The 20,087-nt window shown below is 51.6% G+C and overlaps 3 protein-coding genes across 3 annotated transcripts; all 3 read right to left on the bottom strand.

Annotated features, from left to right (window-relative positions):
• Positions 1-269: 269 nt before the first annotated feature.
• On the bottom strand, positions 270-1,928 carry EMWEY_00014950 (hypothetical protein; the record flags this gene model as incomplete). The annotated part of the gene is made up of 2 exons (XM_013479492.1): positions 270-1,561; positions 1,877-1,928. 2 exons carry the CDS (start codon positions 1,926-1,928, stop codon positions 270-272), a joined length of 1,344 nt encoding a protein of 447 aa, XP_013334946.1.
• Positions 1,929-4,700: 2,772 nt separating this feature from the next.
• EMWEY_00014940 (hypothetical protein, conserved) lies at positions 4,701-5,993 on the bottom strand (the record flags this gene model as incomplete). The annotated part of the gene is made up of 1 exon (XM_013479491.1): positions 4,701-5,993. The coding sequence occupies one exon, from the start codon at positions 5,991-5,993 to the stop codon at positions 4,701-4,703; it is 1,293 nt and encodes a 430-aa protein (XP_013334945.1).
• Positions 5,994-8,156: 2,163 nt separating this feature from the next.
• Positions 8,157-11,541, bottom strand: EMWEY_00014930 (hypothetical protein, conserved; the record flags this gene model as incomplete). The annotated part of the gene is made up of 2 exons (XM_013479490.1): positions 8,157-8,453; positions 8,785-11,541. The coding sequence occupies 2 exons, from the start codon at positions 11,539-11,541 to the stop codon at positions 8,157-8,159; spliced, it is 3,054 nt and encodes a 1,017-aa protein (XP_013334944.1).
• Between the last annotated feature and the right edge of the window lie 8,546 nt (positions 11,542-20,087).

Genomic DNA, 20,087 nt, shown 5'->3' with positions numbered 1-20,087 from the left:
ATATATATATATATATATATATATATGCGTGCATCATAGCAATTGCAAGATACAAGGCAGGGAGAGGTCTTAAGGTCCGCGTCTCGCTACTAGTACCACAGAACATGGTCGAGCAGAACGAGTTGCAGTCTGTCAAGGTGTCTGGCCCTTGCGACAATACACCATTAGAACGCCAGGGAATTTTCCTTGAACAAAATATTAGTACAGGCATGTGTAGTAGCACCCCAGTGTGTACTGAATATTCACTAGTGCCGGCTGTGGGTCTGGTTTTAGTGTCTCACCTTTGCACGGTTGGCGCTGTCCTCATGGATACCGAGCTTGAGGTTCTTGGAGAACTGTTCGTAGAACTTGGTGTAGTTCTCCTTCTTCTCCTCGATCTCTGCGAACATCTCGAGGCACTTCTTCACGAGGTTTTTGCGGATGACCTTAAGAATCTTGTTCTGCTGCAGGCTTTCTCTGGAAATGTTGAGAGGGAGATCCTCAGAATCGACGACACCCTTCACGAAGTTCAACCACTCAGGGATGATATCCTCGCAGTCGTCCATGATGAAGACGCGACGCACATACAGCTTGATGTTGTTGCGTTTCTTGCGAGTCTCGAAAAGGTCGAAGGGAGCGCGTTTGGGGACGAAGAGGAGAGCCTTGAACTCCAGCTGCCCCTCAACGCTGAAATGCTTCACAGCCAAGTGCTCCTCCCAGTCATTGGAGAGAGACTTGTAGAAGGAAGCGTATTCCTCCTCAGTCACCTCCTCCGGCTTGCGCATCCAGAGGGGCTTCTGCTTGTTCAGCTGCTCCCACTCGCGTGTGACCTCCTTGACCTTCTTTGTCTTTTTCGTCTTTTCCTTCTTCTCCTCCTCCCCTTCCTTCTTCTCCTCCGCCTCCTCACCTTCCTTCTCTCCCTCCTTCTTCTCTTCCGCCTTCTCATCGGCCTTCTTCTCCTCTTCGTCCTCGCTCTCCGTTACCTCGCGCTCATGGGTCTTCTCCACTGCCAGCTCGATGGGGAAAGAGATGAACTCAGAGTGCTTCTTCACCAAGTCCTTCAGGCGGCGCTCCTCAAGATATTCGCCTTGGTCCTCCTTGAGGTGGAGGATGATGCGAGTACCACGGCCGAGGGGTTCGTATTTGTCATCCTTCTGAACAGTGAAAGATCCTCCAGCGGCGGATTCCCACACGTACTGCTCGTCATCGTTGTGCTTTGAGACGACGGTGACGCTGTCAGCTACGAGGTAAGCGGAGTAGAACCCAACACCGAACTGTCCAATCATAGAGATGTCACCTCCAGCCTGGAGCGCCTCCATGAATGCCTTGGTGCCTGAACGCGCAATGGTACCCAGGTTGTTCACCAGCTCGGCCTTTGTCATACCGATACCACTGTCTTCAATCGTTAAGGTGTTGTTCGCCTTGTCAGGAATTAAACGGATGAACAACTCCGGCTTCGTCTTGAGCTTATCGGCATCGGTGATTGCCTCATAGCGGATCTTGTCCAGTGCGTCAGAAGCATTCGAAATCAGTTCTCTCAGGAAGATTTCCTTGTTGCTGTAGAAGGTGTTGATGATCAAACCTGCATAAAAAGGCGGAAACCAACACACAAAGTGTAGGAGCATGGGGCCACAAATCCAAAAAGGAAGGGGGGGCAGCTAAATCCCCTTCCCTGCATTCCTTCCTTAAGAACATGAAGACGTATTGCAAGACAGGTAGCAGTCGAGGGCACATCATCGAGAAAAAAGCAGAAGTGTAGCCAAAGAAGACAACTTGTACACGTGGGGACAATCCTATCTACAGCACTACTTCGACAGGCCACCAAAAAGCTGGCCACTGGGCTGCTTTTGGAAGAGAAAATTCACAAAATATAAGGAAACACACTGCTAAGGCTCACTCATCAACTGCTGAATGTCAGCATTGAAGGCGAAGGTTTCCTTGTTCTCCATTTTCGCGACACGCAAGAGCTGGTGCTGCGGGGAAGCGAAGCGAAGTGAATGTGAGTAGGGCGTTTGAATACAGCTTCTGGGGCCTGCGCCACGAGGAGCCGTTAACAAAGTAAAGCGCGCGGTGAAAATGCACAAAAGTGATGAAGAGCTAAGACACAGATGGCGCAAGTGCGGTGGGGTGCACCTCTTGGGGTGTAGATGATTGGCTGCTGCATCGCATCTGCTCAGCAGCACCCCTCCCTGCACAGACGGCAGCCCCACCACACTCTAACCTAGCCTTTGCTTGAATTAATACGGTTTATGCGCGTTTTCTTGTATCAGAATGATGTGTAATTGACTACTGTTTATTTTCAATCATAAAAAGCACATTCTTAGGCCCAGAGGGCTTCTGGTTTCTTCTGTGGAAGAAGACGCAGCACACAAAACTTTGGACAGGGGATGTGCAACAGTGGCCAGCAACACGAGACGCGGTAATCTCCTAATATAAAACTAGTAGAAATGCCCGTCTTCTTGTTAGTAAAGCTTATTAGTAAAGCCTTAAAGCCTCCCTGCTGTTTCCGTTGCTGATTAGTTGATAGTTTCTTGCGTCGTCGTTGTATAGGCAACCGTGTGGAGCAGTGTGTCGCTTTTTCCGATAGTAGCGGGGATCAATTATGCTGTTTCGACTGCATTCTATCGACCATAACTTATGTTCATTTGCATTTTATGGCCGGAGGTGGGTGCAACGGCAGCCCGTTGTCATCTTTAAGACTGTATTGAGCTGCATTGCATACATGCTATGAGTTCGTTGCAGCATCTGTCTTCGCTTCACTGTCTCGGCGCTTGCTGAGCACAGCGGCGAAAGCATTTGGACCTAGCTGGGGGAGAGAAGGGGGCTTGGCATGGTCTGCATTGCAACTGGTTGCAACAGAGGTTGCTGGACTGCCCCGCATGCAGGCCCAAGCAGGGCTTTTTTGCTTGAGCGCTATAACTGTACACAGTTGTTGGATACATGGACCGCCGACACGCATGTGCCGACGAACAGATCAAAAAGTCCCACAGTTTGTAACGCAACTCTTCCAGCTGGAGCATGGCTCAGAAATAAGCTCTGTGCGTATGAAAACTGCCTGGAGGGGAATATGCGATGTACGTTTAAGGAAGTCTCCAGACTGTATTCGCCCTAGGATTGAACAGAGAATACCATACAACATTCCGTGACCATTACTCTTAAGCTATGGGGCAGCAGCTGGGAGCTAGTCGCATGCAACGAAAGATATATGTGGAGTGCGATAACTGCAGCGAAAAAGGGACAGTTCTTCACACAGGCCGGTCGTGACCCTTTTGTACAGGTCGGAACCTACCCGACAAGCATTTCGCCTGTCATAGGGATTATTTTCCGATCTAGAAGCCACTAATATATTTCCTGTCCTGTAATGTTGCTATTTTACTTAATGCACCATACTCTAAAATTAAAAATCCTACTTTAGGAAATATGTTTTCAACAGCTTTACTTGCCCAGAGGAAATTCCAACACTTTTCCCGGAGTCAGCTAGCTCCGAATTTGATAAGCATCCAGTTTCAGCAGTCTAAGGTTCTCTGTGTGTCGCTCGCCACGCACTGCAGCCACAGGGCTGGTCCAAACCACTGCTCGTTAAGTAGAGCAAGCGGAGGAGCCGCTCCAGGTCTCCCACCGGGCGGACTGAACCCTAAGCAGATAAAAACGTCACAACGAACGTGTTGAGGAACGGGATGCCCCACAGCCCCCTGCCTCACGAGTTCTGTGTTTCGTAGTGTTTGGGAAACGTTGAGGGACTGTAGAAGCGGCAGGTTCTCGTAAATTAGTCTTAGCAGTATTGCAGCGAAGTAGCGATAGCTAAGGAGCGACGATGAAGAGCAGCGTGTTCTCTCCTTCTGCACCCCAGTAGATGCATGGAACCTTTACAATAAACAATTGCATGATTCTGTTGCATCACCTGCGTTGCTGTGCAGCGCAGGTACCAGCCGTGCGTGCATCTGTTGACCCAATGAACATGGAATAAGCCCGCCAAACTTGCTAAAGGACTGTGCATTTTCTCACGAGCATTCCCTTGATAGGTTATTCACTTCCCGAAGGGAGGACACTTGGAAGTTCTATTTTTCGTGTGCAGCCAGCTTGAGCAAACTGCTAAATGTATCAGCGTGGGAGGAGAGACCGCAAGGAAGTCCGGAAATGGTTAATCCTTTCTTGTATCTTTTGGGATTTAAAGCACCCAATCGTCTGCAGCTTCTTCAAGATGTAAAGCACTCTGCGCACCACTGCAATTCACCGCAATCCTTGCCCACTCCACATCAAACAAATGCAATGAAGTGCCACCAAGCAACTCGAATAACCCGTCTCTGATCCATTCCAGAACTGGCCATAGTTGCCCCTCTGTCATCTTTTCCCTACGAACGTGAACGGTGATGCACCGTCCACCTGAAAAAACTTCCCGGAATCGGCGTACACATAGTTAACCAAGTGGCGGTGGATACAAGGGAGAGATGGTAAGTAAACTCATGAAAAAATTAAATGCTGAGCCTCATATGAAATCTGCAACCCACGGAATGTATGCGCATCTCAAGAAACCCGACTCAGGTCTGTGCAATTGTTCCCCTACCTTTTTCAGGCAGCGAATTCTCCACAGATTTCAGCATGAGGCTGCCTTCTGTCTAGCCTTTCTTTGAGTCCACAGTGTAAAGCATTCATTAAAATGTTCTCCCCCACCCCGTAGGCCGTGGGCGGATCTCATGAAGAATTACGATATGGGTGGAGTGTTAGCACCCCTCTGCACCTGCCTTGGACGCTCCATCTGCAACAATACACCAATCTTCATCTTCTTCTGCTTCGCATTCCTCAAGCTCAGTCCCACCCTTGGAGCGACTGTGTAGTGATGCAGCAGCTTCCTCAGCATCGCCGTTGCTTCCCCCCTTAGGAGACGCCTTCAACAGCGGACTGCCCGGGAAGCCATCGGTGAATTCTTCCATTTCATAGCAGGCGGGCTCAGGGCCTGAAAGTTCACAAGTCAACGATGGTTCATCAACATCCACACGACGTCCCACATGTCCCTCACTTGCAGGCGAATGCCTGCGAGGCCATTCGTTTGCATCTTCGAGTTCGAAGCCTTCGCTTGCAGGGGTGTTGACCGCTTGTTCGCTTTCGTAGCCTTCTGAGCCTTCAGCTGCCTCTCTGTTTGAGCGAAAGGCGTTATATAGTTTTCCCTCCAACTCCAAAGGTGCAAATAGGCTCTTGATATCGCCGCCAGCAACCCAGGTTTGTGCAAGATGATCTTCTTCGCCGTGTGTGTTTGTCTGTTTGCCAAGAAAATCCCCATCTTCGCTGTCAGTCTCTTCAGAGTCATATTCTGATTCTGTTTCGCTAGCAGACTGCCTTCCACCGGACGATAATAACAAATCGGCATGATAATGCTCTTTACTTTCGCCGTTATAGGTTGTGGCGCCGTAGGCCGCGTCATTATCTTCGTCGAAGCTGTCTACTGGGGTGTTCTCTCTCTTGGGGGATTTCCGTTTTCGTGCCTCCCTGAATTGTTCCCGTCTCATCAGCAAAAATTCCGCGAAACTGTCTTCGCCCGAGCAGCTGAAATTCTTCATACAGACAGGAAAACGCGCAGGTAGGTGCTCTCCATCTACTGACTCCGGTCGGGCAGATACTCGCCCTGTCCAATGTCTGCTGATCCTTTTGTACACATTGCCAAAACGCAGGTAAACCAAAATGAGAACAACTTCGACCAAAAGAGCCCAAATTGCGGCTTGTAGCAACAGCGAAGGCAATGCCTGCCAAACCTTCTTCCAAGGTCTGTGGGCAACCGGACCCCAGTCTACGTAAACGAACCATAGCAGGTCTAGTGCTGCATATATAACCGCTAGTAAGCTATTTACATAGGCGCAAGCGAGGTAGCTGGCCGCCCTCACGCCTGTAACAACTAAAGAGAAGGGCGCACGAACCAGTTGCTCCAGGAAAGCCGCCTGATTGAACATAAGCCGACCAATAGCGCTTTCCGTGAAGTCCTTTCCGGCCAAGAGGCAGCTGAAGGCTGAGAAGAAAATCATCAGCAGAGCGGCGGAAACACACAACGCGAGAGCGCCCAACACTAACGCACCCACGCCGCCCAACGTATTCAACAAGACATCGTTCAGCCAACATTGGAAAGTCTGTCGACTTCCTCTTCGGCGTTGGCGTGAGTACGAGTTGAATGACCAATAGCACTTGCCCCTTCTTTGGGGCCCCCACTGCCGAGCCATGTAGGCGGTCCGCTGCCGCCGAGCCCACTTTTGTTCCGCCTGCCTGGAGATATGCCGCTCTCCAAGGAGGGGAGCCCGCTCACAGTTTAAATTGCAACTTTCCATGATTCAACAGGGCGAAAGGTATCCGCACACCGGCGTCGCCTTTCTTGAGCTGCTGCCGCTGCTCTGCGGAGCCGGTAAGAAGCAGTCGATTCAAACAAACCGACGGGAGCAAAGTGCGAGGCATTCATCGGCTTTTGTCTGCCTTTTTGAATGTGATGTTTTGCAATAAACGAATACTCAATCAACAACGAACAAGCAAACGGCTAGCACGCCGCAGGACCCCCGACCGACCGGCGGCTGATGAGCCCAGTAACAAACGGGGGGCTCGCGAGAGGGTCCAATGGTCACCGCAACTGCACCGTGTCGTTAGTTTCCCTGAGATTCAATATTTAATTGAATTGTAAATTCGATGGTTTTCGATGTGTCCATGGAAAATCGAAAACGAAAAGAATGTGGTTCGCGCGGCTTCTGCTAGATGTGCCGAGGAACGCGGTCAGCCCACCAGCTGTTGGCGGAGCTCCTTGTGTTGTCTGGTGGGACTTCAGATCTTACAGTTTGCTAAAGCTTTCACGAGTCTGTCTGTTAATTATTGCCCGATTAGCCCGAGCAGCATTGTGTACGACGGGACGGATTGCCGCCATATCGTTGATTACGACGTCGCTCGCTACCTGCCAGCCAAAGCTACAAAAACCCACTTATAGAAAATATGGGGATCATCTGTCATTGACTGCTGAAGATTGAAGATTGAAGAATATTGACAGAGTACTCATGGGCTGGAGCAGTCACATGAAAGCCCATTTCGAAGCTAGATGCTCCACGCCGGCTCAATTTAGTCCATCCGTAGCGTGAGAACACGATAGAGGCGTCACTCGCTTTGATTGACCCAAGCAGCTCTACGTAGATAGGGGTAGCAGAAGCGGCACACCTAGCTGCAGTGTAGCTCTGCCTGCTCTCGACTAGATCTGTCAGTCAACCCACACAGTGCAGAGAGAATGGATATGGTTCCCAACAGTCTTAGGCTTTGAGGAATTATCTGTTGAATATGGATTTCTTGCGAAGGCAAGAGCGGGCCAATCGGCTCGTCCGAAGACACCGGAAAGCATCTGTTTTTCCCCAGTGCATGAAAGCAAAGTAACAACTGGGGCTGAACTGCGCACAGCCAAATAATACACCACCGCCCACGTTTAAAAACGCGTGCACGAACTGAGGCAACAAGGGGAGGGAGCCCAATGCAAAACAGAAGAGCTGCATCAAATGCATGGACCCCAGGGGCCCGGCCCCAGGGTCCCCCCTGAAGCAAAAACAGGCGAGACCGTCGTGGGCAGATCCCTGTGATGGCGACGCACAGATGCCAGGATTAACACAATGGCCCGAACCAACAAGTATGGACGCAGCTTGAATTGCATCAATGCATTTCCTGCAGAACTGAGCCGGGTTTAAGAGGCATCGGTCTGCTGGGCAGATGCATGCACTGCAGCATCGAAGGCGATGTCATTATACTCCATGCTACGGCGGTGGGAACGCACGACGCCGGACGGAATAAACGAAAGTAATAATTGGCAGACATGATTATCTACAGCCTCTTGAGGCTAGGGGCGGCTTTGTAGGGGGGTCAATCTATCTGTCTGTCCCGCAAACCATCAGCACCATTTCCCCTTAAAAAAGGTTCGTCGGCGAACTAGAGTGCGGTGATCATGCCAGACAGCCGTTGCCAATGCACGCACGCAGACCTGAGCAATATGGGACTTCCGATCAACACAAACTCAAATACATATCCCCTCTGCCTGGGCTTGGCCAGCAGGATGGAGAGGAAACAAACAAAGGCATGGAGCAGGCAACGAGACTACTTTCAACAATGTATGCTGAGGGCCCTACGGCAGACATTTCACGTTCAAAGAATCCGTGCAGAATAAATACCAACAATTATTAAGACTTTGGCTCCGGATCGACGGCGCGACCTGTCGGCGGCATCAGCTTCACTCCTTCAATACGAATGAAAACTCTTTGAATGCCTCTGTCAACGTCAACATTGAAGGAAGCACAGATGCGCTGTTTAAACAACTCCGTTTTCGCGGTAAACGTGCCTCCCGCATACGCCAACAAAAACGCCGTCGACGCCTCGGAATTGTAAAAGGTTATGCAGCAATGAGACCCCCGAGGAGGAAACACTGAAACGCGTTCAATCCCGCGTATGCCCATCTTGTTCGAAAGAACCGATTTCAGCTGAGAGAAGCAAACAAAAAATAATCGCAATAATGAGAAGTACCTGCGAAGCTCAACCGCACTGCAAGCAACTGCCTACTACGTGCACAGACGAACCTATTTAGGACGGAATAAAAGTTGCACACAGTGCAAAAAAACCAAATAGCACCACAATCCGACAACTGAAACAACATATGTTAACGAGTGTTTGCGCTCGATCTGCCATTTGGACCCAAATATTCAGTTGCAACGAACTGGATCGCATCGGCAGAATTATGGGAATAGTAAGAGACGGAAATACACACGACATGCCACCGCTCATTAACTGTCTGGCTGGCTGCTGCAGGCTCACTCTGTTCTCTGCTTCCTCCTTGTCTCTGTATTCCTGGGCACGGGCTGCTCTGGGGATCCAGGAGACGAAGACTGCGCGTTCGAATGCATCGGGGGGAACTCCTTGCGAAGCAGGGAGAGCCAGAATGCCTTTGGAAGCGAGAGGGCTGATACTGAGGAGGTCGTCTCGCCTGTCCTGCAGGCATTTCTGTTCGTACTGCTGCTGCTGGAGAACCCCTTGCAGCTGAAAGGAAGCCGATTGGGCGGCAGCAGCAGAAGTCAAGCCGTTCCCGGCGAGAAATTGAGAAGTGTCTGGGTCTGCGGAGGAGGCATTCGCGCCTCCTTGTCGAGCGGATTTCTTCTTCTTGCGACTCCGCCGCTGGCGCTGCGCCGGGTTCTGCAAAAGCGCAGTCCACGAAGCGGCGTCTGTGACCATCTGCTGCGGACTCCTTGTTGGGGAGTCTGCCAGCAGCCCCGTCGCGAGCTGCGCCACAGCTGCCTCCATGCAATCAGCGCTTGTGGAGATGTCGCCGCGAGAGGGGAGGGAAGCAGCCGTCCCCCGGGTCTTTCCCGAGAGAGAAACCGCTCTGTCGTGCCCTAAGGCGATGGCTGACTTCAGCACTAGCGACAGACTGTTAAGAGGTGGAGTCCTCTTTGCTGTCGCGCGGGGGTCTGCTAGCTCTTGCAGGGACCCCACGTGCATTGCATTCCTTCCTGTCTGCAGGCGCAGGGGGGCCTCCGGCCCCTTGGGAACTCCCAATGATAAATCTCCATCGTATAATAGCGCCTGCCCGCCAACAACCTGCGGAGAAGATGGAGCAGCAACAGCAGCAGCAGCAGCTGCTGCTGCTCCTCCCCCTCCTTCAGGTGCATTGATCGCCAAAAACATCTCCGATTCAATCAAAAAGTACAGACGACGAGCAACCAACAGCCAGGGACGCGAGTCGACTGCGACATTCTTCCTCGGTCCTTCAACTGCGGAGTCTGCGGGCTGCTCATCCGTCAAGGGTTTCGGGATAAGTGTAAGAAAGTGGGCGAAGCGGCCCACCTTGGGGGCCTGTGGGGGCCTTGCCCCCTCCCTGCCTGCCTCACTCGAAACATCGGTATCGCAGGAGGAGATGCCAGGTGCAACCAGCGTACCTCTTAGCGCACAAGACAACCGGCCAGCACCCGCTACACACGCCTGCACGCACTCCACAGTGACGGCGAAGTCGCCTATGCAGGCCTTGAGAGCTGTGAGCTGTCTCAGCGCATCTGCGTGTCCCGAGCCCTGATCAAACAGGGGATGTTCAAGAGGCCGGCCCCCAAAAAGCTGCGGGTCTAGCCACTGCTTCCTCGTGCACCAGGGGGAGTGCATCGAGATGACGACGTCCGACAGCTGCAGTGTATGGAGACCTCGACCTGACGACGCGTACAGCGGCACCTGCCATGTGGGACTTGTGTTGAAAACCGAGTCGTACATTATACTGACAAACGACTGCACCTCCCCCTGCAACTTCTGAATCGACAAAGTCCCACCATCCACCTGCAGCAAATTGTTTCCTGTTTTGTTTTCCAAGGTATCGGCCCGAGGTACAGAGACAATCCCCTCGCGTCCCCCTTCTGCGGAAAAGCTCATTGAGGGGGCTGAGGCTGCTGAGTCTACGGGAGAAGGCGGGTCGAACGCTGACTGATGACTTTTTGTTTTCCTTCCAGTCGTCTTGTCGCGCATAGTTTGCGTGGGAGGAGATAAAGTCGCCGACCTTCTTTTCCCTAAGTCATCAGGGGCTTGCGGCGAAGGCGAATGGACACAGAGCCCAGCTGGTATGCTGGAGGCCGCCGCCCCCCCTGCAGCAGGTCCGCCGCCCCCCACTCCTATTGCCGAGCGAGCAGTGAACTCTTGAATCAGCAGCTCCTGCTCCGCAGCAGGGCGCGCCTCGAGGCTAGGAGAAACGACAGACAGGTCTACATATTCGTAGCCAGGGGGGGCTTGCAGATCGACGACGGCTGGGGACTTGCGCATGCGCTCCGGCGATTGTCCCTCGACAAGAAAACGAACATAACCTGCCTGTACACCCGATGCGACGAGAGGGGCCACAGCGCCCACTCCGCCCGCACACGGCAGATCGTACGCGACGCTCATGGGCTGCTGCTGGATGGCCGGGCTCGCGGCGGAGCCGGGGAAAGACGGCCGGCTGCTGCTGGAAGCGGCGAGAAAGGAGGAGGCAGCATCTTCTTCTTCTCCTGCAGCCGCTGCGCGCGAAGCATTCGTCGCCTCGGGGGGGGTACACCTGAAGTCCCGATGCTGCTGGCGAGCATTGGTATACGCGTTGGGGTGGAGGGCGGGAAAACCGGTAGTGGCAGTTGCAGTTGCCGTTGCAGCTGTTGCAGTAGCTGCTGTTGTCGCCGTCGTAGAGGCGGGGAAACCGGTAGTGGCAGTTGCAGCAGCAGATGCCGTTGCTGCCGGCCCCCAGGGTCCCCCAAAACTGGCGCCGCCGGCTGCTGGCCCTTGCAGCTGCGCGCCGCCACTTCTTGTTGCCGCCGTGGGCCCACCCCAATGCAGTGCAGCAGCAGCGGTGGAGGCGGGAGGCGGCAGCAGACAAGGCGCTCTGCCTGCTGTGTTGCGGCTGCTGCCGTTCGACAACTGCGCCGCCGACAAACGAAGGGCCAGAGAGTCGGCGGCAGCAACCGGCGCCACGCAAGACCCCTGGCTATCGCAAGCCGTCATAGTGCGGAAAGGGCTGCCGAAAGAGGAGGTCGCCGCGACGCCCGGCTGCTGCGGATGCAGGTGGCCGTCCATTGCCCGTCTTGGGGGACAAGTTCTCACAGCTGCTGCTGAGGCTCCGAACGATGAACAAAAATACTTGAAATCAAAAAGATAAGAACACGTCGCGAACTCGCACAAAGCAGGCTGTCAAGAAGTCTTCGCACACACTTCCAGGCACAACAGCAACATGCAACTGGAAACACACCAATGATTATACGCTTGTGAGTGAATGTGTGTGTGTGTGTGTGCTTTACACATAAGCCGCCCCTGCAACAACCAGCAACAGCAGCCTTTCGGTTCGGGGTTGTGGAGGCGGGGACAAGCCACCTACAGCCAAAAAGAGTTCGGATAAAACGCAGGATCTGTCGAGGGCACACGCCATCCACCATGACCCGATGTGAATGAACAATACCACAGCTCAGCTAAACTGCGAACAACCTTTGTTTGTACAACCCGCGTCGTCTTGGTGTCTGGGCGCGCAAGGAAAGGTACTACTTTTAAGGTCCTTTCCGTCGCTCCCACAACACCGAATTTCACGAAACGAGGAACTGCGTTCGGTGGAAATGATCCTGTTGTTCATTCAGCCTCCCTGTGGGCTGCGGTGTACACACACCCCAATCGACAGCTCCAGAACGGGGGAAGCACACGGCGTGTGAACCCACCCGGAAGTATAATAGGGACAACGAAGCGGCGATGTCCCTCCAGCTACGACTCCTCAATATCATAGAGGATGTGCTCAATCTTTCCGGGGACAGCAGCGGAAGGCAGGAAGCGCCTGACTCTGCAATGTGTATGCACGTACACGCACGACTCTGTGACCGGTCGAAGAAGCTATTAAACGAAAACTTTCTCTGCTGAGCCCTGATAACGGGCCTGGAGCTTCTTCCCGCTATTGCTGGAGCCGGAGAGGAGACTGCGCCAAAACCAGTACTGTTGATGGACTACCATGTGCATAGTTTGCAAATGTAGGTGACAATGAGTAAGACGGTTAATTGTGTGTGGGTGTGTGGGTGTGGTTGGGTATGTGGGTTTGTGTGTATGTCAAGGACTGCTACACAGTGAGAGTAGCTGCCCCAGACGGCCCCAAAATGCACCGACTACACTTCGTTACCACGAAGCAATAGAACTGTATGTATTTACCCCGTGGATGGAAAACCAGCTGCAGTACGGGTAGCCGTCGAGGCCCACTGCTGCAGGATCACTCAGCCCCGCACGAAACCCCCTTCACAAGGGCTGAAGTCCTTTCGCAGTCCAAAGATCCATGTGAGCCAGCAGTGCACATTTCCCTTTGTTGCTCGCCTCGGAGGCTGCCGGAGAAATCCAAAGACTCCGCAGGTTATTCCCTTTCGGAATAAGAAACGCCAATCAATCTGTTGGAGTGGACGGCGAGGAAAGCAATAAATGGCGGACCTTCATGGGTTCTTCGCAAAGATTGGCGGAAGAGCAGCAAATAAATCGTAAACAATCCATTCCATCTGGTGTCGATACACTGCGGGCAAGGAAACAGATGATATGGGCGATCAAACGAAATGCTCCTGTGGTTTATACAGCATAGCCTGGGACTCTGGCGCCTGGGAGCGCCCCCTCGAGGGCCCCGAGCTTGGGGGAGGTCAGCAAGAAAGATACAGAGAGGTCGGAGGCCGCCTTTAGCCGAAAACAAAGAAAACAATGCACCCCACCGGCTCACGGGATAGGGATGCCAGAGGGCGGCGACGGCCAGTGCGCAGCTCCTGCCGTAGGCCAATCCATCTCAATTGAGAATACAAAATATATATTGTGCACGTGCAGATGAAGCGGAAAGAAGAACGTTATAAACACGTGCACGAAAGGCGGCACAGGGATCGACAAATGAACGCCGCCTCCCCTAAGGCTCTCCGGCAGCACGCGCGCTCCAGTCTAAGTAGAGTGCGGGCCTCGTCATGAATATGAGCTCCTTTCAAGCCTTCCCCCCGACAATTCAAATGAACATCCTTTTGCAAAACAGGCAAGGATGCGCCAGGCACACTGATGCCTCCTCTTACCCCGTTTAAGTGCAACACTAGCGCGCACTCTGCCTGCGGCCCCGCTCGGCCAATGGGGGCTGGAGGAACCCTCTGAATAATTGCATGACAATACGAACACAGCTTGGGGAATTTCTACAGTTTTCTGCAAATCAATCGATTTACACTTTCTGAAGGTCCCTAAAGCCCTGCACTAACGAGGCAAACACAAGCCTATAACGCTACGGAACCCCTGCTGCGCCGAAGGTAGCCTCTACCGCGCATGTTGTGCTATGTACCCTTACGAAAATGCATCCTGTTCTTTAATCTTGTTGTGAATTACGACTCAGGTAGGAATCCTGATTTACTCATGAGACTAGCCCTTGCCCGTTTGACCGGGGTCGTCGATTTAGGCGTCACTAGAGGGGTTTTCCCCCTTAGGAGAATGTTCAACATTGGGACCGCCATAAGCTGCAATTGAACCGGAGGAATTCAGAGAAGTTCCTTACTAGTATCTAATAGCCTCCCCTCAGCTCTTTAGCAGTCATTGGCACTCTAACGAGAGCAGTCGAATTTACGCGAGGATCGTTGTAATATAATCTGTGCGATAGCCACGAGTCCGTCTGCAGTGGGCGCATGAACCTTACTTGGCCCTACTTGGCAAACCAAACGAAAGCAGGTAAGCAAGATCTGTAGTGTTAGTATATAGAACCAAGAAGTGTTGTTTGTGTTGTACGGTGGGCTGTCTTGCACCTTGAGGTGCCATTTCAAGCGTTGTAACTCCTGGCGGCCCACGCCCTCTTCTGTAGCTCCGAACAAGTGAGCCGCTGAGAACAGAACGCCTGGAAACCGGGGAGGGAGATTGGGTGCATTTAGGGAACTTTCATCATCAGTTTTTTTGGCTTACTTGCAGCAAGCAATAGCCGAAATATGACCCTGGAGCCCTCCCTACACTTGGTAGCATCGCATGGTTCTCGGGATGCAGGCGCAAAAGACGAACGTCACTTGCACAGCAAGGTGCCCCTCTGCATGGCCGTGAATCCACAGGGACCGGGGATTTCGGCACTCAAAAGTGCGGTGTCCATACGGGATGCCGTACCGAGGGGCGGACCTAATTATTTTGCAACAAACACAATCACATAGTTTGACATTGCAGATGGATGAAAAGTCAAAGAAATTGGAAATGTAAGACTTTGGCAAGCACCCACAGCAGAGCGGGCAAGGCTACCAGGAAAGTACTGGGCCGCCCACGCACTGAGGGGAGCACTGATAGGGACAATGGAAGAGTCAGCCGAACTAGTCGCCCCTCTTCGAGCTAACTCTGCATTTATCTGAGTTATTATTCGTTGACAGGACTTGTCGGAGCCATTTGACTCTGGCTGAGAAGTGAAGCTGGCGTCAGAAGCTACTGCGAGGTGCTGCAATCATCCACTCCAAGGAATAGCAGAGTCTCTGCGTCTACGGTTCGCGAATGCTGCACAGGACCAGCCAGTTGGAAACATTACGGGCTCAAATTGCCACGCCCATTCGGAAGTGAATCATGCTAGCGCTGGAGGGACGCTAACGCTAGACCGGCCCGCCAAGACATAATAGTGACCCAGCGAAAATGCAGGTGAGCCCGACTGGTGGGACCATTCTGACGCGCGTGACGGTAGACGAACGTCGTTAATCGCTCCCAATGTCATATGCATCATGTACAGCTAGAGAATCGGGAGCAGTGCCCCAAGAAGAAAGAAGTAAATAAGCTCCCCTTCCGTGCACTGGGTCTGACGGAGATGGGGGCTAAATGCATGCCCATTGTCATGAGAGCCTACGAAGACCGCAATTTTGCGGAAGTCGGTTTTCTTGTGGCCCGAGGAACCGAACAAGTCGGTATAACTGAGGAAAGACTTCTCAGATGTATGGCAATGAGCTGCTGTCGGAACGGCAATCCCTGGATGCCTGTTTCAGCCCATCAAACTCATGCCTAACGTAGCCCCAAGTTTTGTTCGAAGGCATATGCGAGCCTGCGCTTCTGAGTGACGAACAGGGCCGCATCCAGACGCACTGCCTAGAACAGGCAAGCACCAAGTCACAATTAGTGCGTTTGGGTGCACTCCAACGGAAGCCGGTCTTCGCGGAGAAAAACGACAACAGCTGGCGCATCTGCGTGATCTTAAAACCCTCAAGCGCATTGACCAGCGGTTTAACAGTTTGCAGGGTCCTGCATTATGTTTAGCATTTGACTTCGTCGATGTTTGCGTGAAAGACCCCCGTCCTGCCTGATTGCAGCATCATCGTTGCATAAGTGCAAGGTGGAATAGACGTGGATGTCATTTGGGATGATAAATACAGCAGCCGAAATGCACAGGCATGATAATCACGATTTCTTAGACCTGGTCAATAGGGAACGAATCATTAGTACATGAATGATGAGCTTGTTATCAGCCGGAGTAAGCACGTACTCCTACAGTACCTACGATACGGTCTGCAATTTCCACGCTCGAAACCGTAGTTCATGACAGCACAACATTTGTTCCGTTTGTGCTAGCAACTACGTTTTAGGGTTTGGTGTACAGGTAGGGGAGGTCGAACCAGGAATTCCCGTCGTAGTACGTTACAACTGTATTGGTATTTTGTACAGCATCACAGACCCGGCAATAGATAATAGAAGAATGTGGGTGGAGCCCCCAGAAGCGTCATCAGATTGCTGACGTCATCTCCAATATTGGTACTGGCTGATTTCGAACAGCCATCCTTCTTAACAACCAACGCCAGTAACACAGCAGTTGGAATGGTGCTCTCTCAGCAATCTAACAATTTGAATAGCATCGAAGCGTCGCCTGACCCTTATGTCGTTTCCCATAGAGAGAGCAGACGGGCCCAACACACGAAAAGATCACTATGCAATCTTGAGAGTAGTAAAATAGTCTTGGCATTGCTTACGTGGCACACGCTTCACTGTTCGAACCGATTGTCAATCCCTGACAAACCTGGTGAAGAGTTTTCAATTGTTGGACAATAAAAGTCTTGTTGGTTAGCTTCACCCACTCTAGCAGTTTGGCTTCAAGGTAAAGTATTCCAACTGCACTAACGTCGTGGCCGCTGGCGTAGTCTATCGGCGCCCCATCGGCCAGGTGTTCTGCTACAGCCCATTTGTATGATGATGCGGTGCCCCATCGGCCAGGTGTTCTGCTACAGCCCATTTGTATGATGATTTCCTCTCCTCTTCAAAAATTGCTTGCGTCCTACTCATTTTGACACTTATGCGGGTGCAGTTATTACTACGCTCAAAATTGCAATACAGTAGAAGCACCGCAGCATCGGCTGGAATCTCGTTCGCTATCAGGCGCAGTGGCCATCCCCAACTGTAATTTCCAAAGCCATTTTGAACGGACGCATTCTGCAAAGCGCACGGGCCTCCATTCCAGGCCATGGGGGAGTTAATTAATGGACCCCAGACTCCTGCGGAACCTGCCTGTCCACTGATGGGTCTGGAGGAATATGGTAACGGACTTCATAGTGTACTCATTATCAGTCAGGAACAACGGTGGCATGTGCGTTGTAGTGGATACATTCAGCAATTACGCCTACTTCCCCCACGTTTCAGCACAGGTAGTACCCACACAATGCATTAATCAAGTTTCGAAGGTGCACGGTCGACAGAAATGTAGTACCACTGACAAGGATCCGCAGAAGTTAGCTCTTTCCTGTACAAATGCATGGAGCAGCATAAAGTAAATCAGAGCATGACTACTACAAGCCTTCAGGCAGCAGACGGCCCAACCGAATGCACCATACTCATGCTGTTTCAGCCGCCTCTGTATCCAGAGGAATTTTTTATCAGTCTCTTGCTTACTTCTCTTGCGTTGAGTGTTTTTTCAGAACAACAAAACACTCTTCCACCCGTTGGTTTCCAGCATCGCCAGGGAACACTGAGGACGCGGCTTGTCGACGCGACGGTGAACGCGGCTGTCGCGAGCCAGTGCCATACGCCAACAGCCTCAGAACTCCCCACCTTCGGCAGCAGAGAGGGAACGTATGAAGAAACCAGAGGAATTCCATGCTAGCAACTAGAATAAACGATCTTCGACAGCTATCCCCAACTGAGGAAATTCGTTTCTGGTAGATTTCCACTTCCCCTATAGCTCGCCACAAGAGGAAAAAACCAAAGACGTTCGCCAGGCGGTAATTGGGTCATTTTGTTGTTCGTTATCGGGTGAATCGGTTGGCCCACATCGCTGAATTACCCGGGAGAAGAATTGTATCTTAAATAATCCCGAAAATAATTCGTATGTGCCAAAGAAAGCGAGAATACTGCATTATATAGATATGATAAATGCAGGACGAAGTATTTTCCGAGGCTCACTAGAAATCACTCATCGCAGCAATGAACTGACAGCCCTTGCTTCTTCGGTAACCACGGTAGTCACCGGCATGATCAGTGCAGCTGAGAATTGTTTAAATATTCGGTGGTCGCTGCCGTTCACAAACCAGAGCCCCTTAAACCCTTTCCATTTTGCGTGTTCTAGTGTGGAAACTACTCGTTTTCTTTGGTCTAGTCTGTTTGGTCCAACAACGGCGAGCTTCTTTAGGCTCACCGTACGCCATCAGCGCTTCTCTGGACACCCTGGCGCATCTACCGGTGTCACCGAGTCTCAAGGTTCAATCAGACGAGACTCCACATTACGCTCTATGCTCGGTTTGCCGGCCGAAAACGTTGGGAAGGCTAAACAAGCAACGGATCCGGCAGAACACTAGAGAGCTGATGATTTCGACGAGTTTCGTACATTTATAACGGGCCCTCTGCGCATCTGCGGTAACACCAGGACTCCAGCACCCTCAGCAACCAACTCATTGTCTAGATGCTCGAGCCAGTGCTGCACGGACACGAACTGAACCAAGCAGCAGAAGCAATCGTAGGTCGCATGGAGTGCGCAGCAACAGAATGGTGGTACATACCAATACAGCCATATTCAGGGCAAGCACGAGCACAAGCACCTTCGCCCTGCACAAGAGAGCACGTGCTACTTCCGCGAGGGGATGGGGGCGCAGATATTGCATATTTTGTGGGACATTCGCAATTCCGCCTGAATTGGGCAAATGCACTCTTATCCGGCAACAGTATCTGGGTTGTACCCAAACAAACGTTGTCGACAACTATCTACAGTGCTTGTATATACAGCAATGACATCCTGTTTGTGCTTGTGGGGGGCCTTCGTGAACCTTGCGATGCAGCAAGGTGCTTTGCAACTTATCGAGATCCACCTCAAATCCCGTAACTGCATCTCAAGGTGAAAAATATGTACCGCATGCGGAGGCAAACAAGGCTTCTTGCCCGTAAGAAGCTTGAACCGCCCAGCTTAGGATGCTTGGCTGCTGGAGAAGCAGGTAAGCTAAGCGATTCATACTCCATGCCTATGATTTGGATTCAGGCATGCTCGTACCTGTGATACAAATATCACTAATTGGGATGCTTACTATAGCTTACGCACCCAGCCGGCGAACGACGCCGTTAATTGTCAAACTAGATAGGAAACCTTCGGAACTCGGAAAAATTGTTACACTTCGACATTTTCGCAATTGCTGTGAAGTGCGGGCAACCTTAAGTGCTTTGAACATGCACATTCATCACATACTGCAGGTAGCTGCCAGCTAATGAATGAATTCAATGTTGCCAATGCAGGGCAAAGCAGACGTCTAACATCGCTCCTAAGCAGATTTGTGGGTATTTAATTGGATGTGAAACGATATACAATGGTAATTTTGAGCACGAAGACTTGATGTGTAACTCGGGACTACCGGTATGTCCGTTTCTGGTTCGCTTGTTGTTGAGTGCAGGCTAGGAAAAACTCTGGAAGGGAGTGGTGACATTAGGCAAAATGACACCTACTGTGGAAACATTATAATTCACTGCAGATAGCCGAGCTTATGTTCCTTCGTTGCCGAAACACTCCCAAGTTGTACCAGCAGTTAGGGCCAGCAAAATGGTCGCCATCGATGGGCGTGCTTATCATCGATTGCGTGAGGTGAGGAACTGCAATAAAAGAATCAACACTCCCCAATTAGTTCACTGAATTTTGCACATTTATATACTGCAAAAAAATTGTCTTGCTTTGTTATGTTTTCCTTGACCTGTGTACACTCGGCTGTACAGACCAGCATCAGTCGCGCGTGGCTTGTCAAACCTCGCACGTACCCCAACGCCACCATTCGCTTGTGCCACTGCTTTCGTGCATGTACGGATCATCTTACAATACAGACTAAAAAGTTTATTCATGGACTTGAGGGTCCTTCTTCAGCAATAAGCCCAAAGGTGAGACCTTTTCCCATACGTTGCTGGGCTCAGCGGCCCATCCACGATGCATCGACGGTGTTCAAACGTTTCTGAGGAGCGCTTACCATACTTTCTATCATATGCACAACAAGTGTTTGTTGAAAATTCGGCCCTTGCTTCTCTCATGTGTGGCGAAACTGCTGCCCATTTGTGTGCGGATTGCCGTCGCATGCCGCACAGTGTATTAAGTCTGTGAAGCACGGATTACTTGTTTATTGGGATGTTCACTAGGGTCTGTGTTTGATCTGCTTCCACTGAGTTTTTGAAAGGGTTGGTTAATCCTT

The sequence above is a fragment of the Eimeria maxima genome, genomic scaffold (genome assembly GCF_000499605.1).
Source record: "Eimeria maxima Weybridge genomic scaffold, Emw_scaff117, whole genome shotgun sequence".
In the NCBI taxonomy this organism is placed as follows: Eukaryota; Apicomplexa; class Conoidasida; order Eucoccidiorida; family Eimeriidae; genus Eimeria; species Eimeria maxima.
Note: the sequence above shows the minus strand (reverse complement) of the source record. Positions and strands in the feature narration are given on the sequence as shown.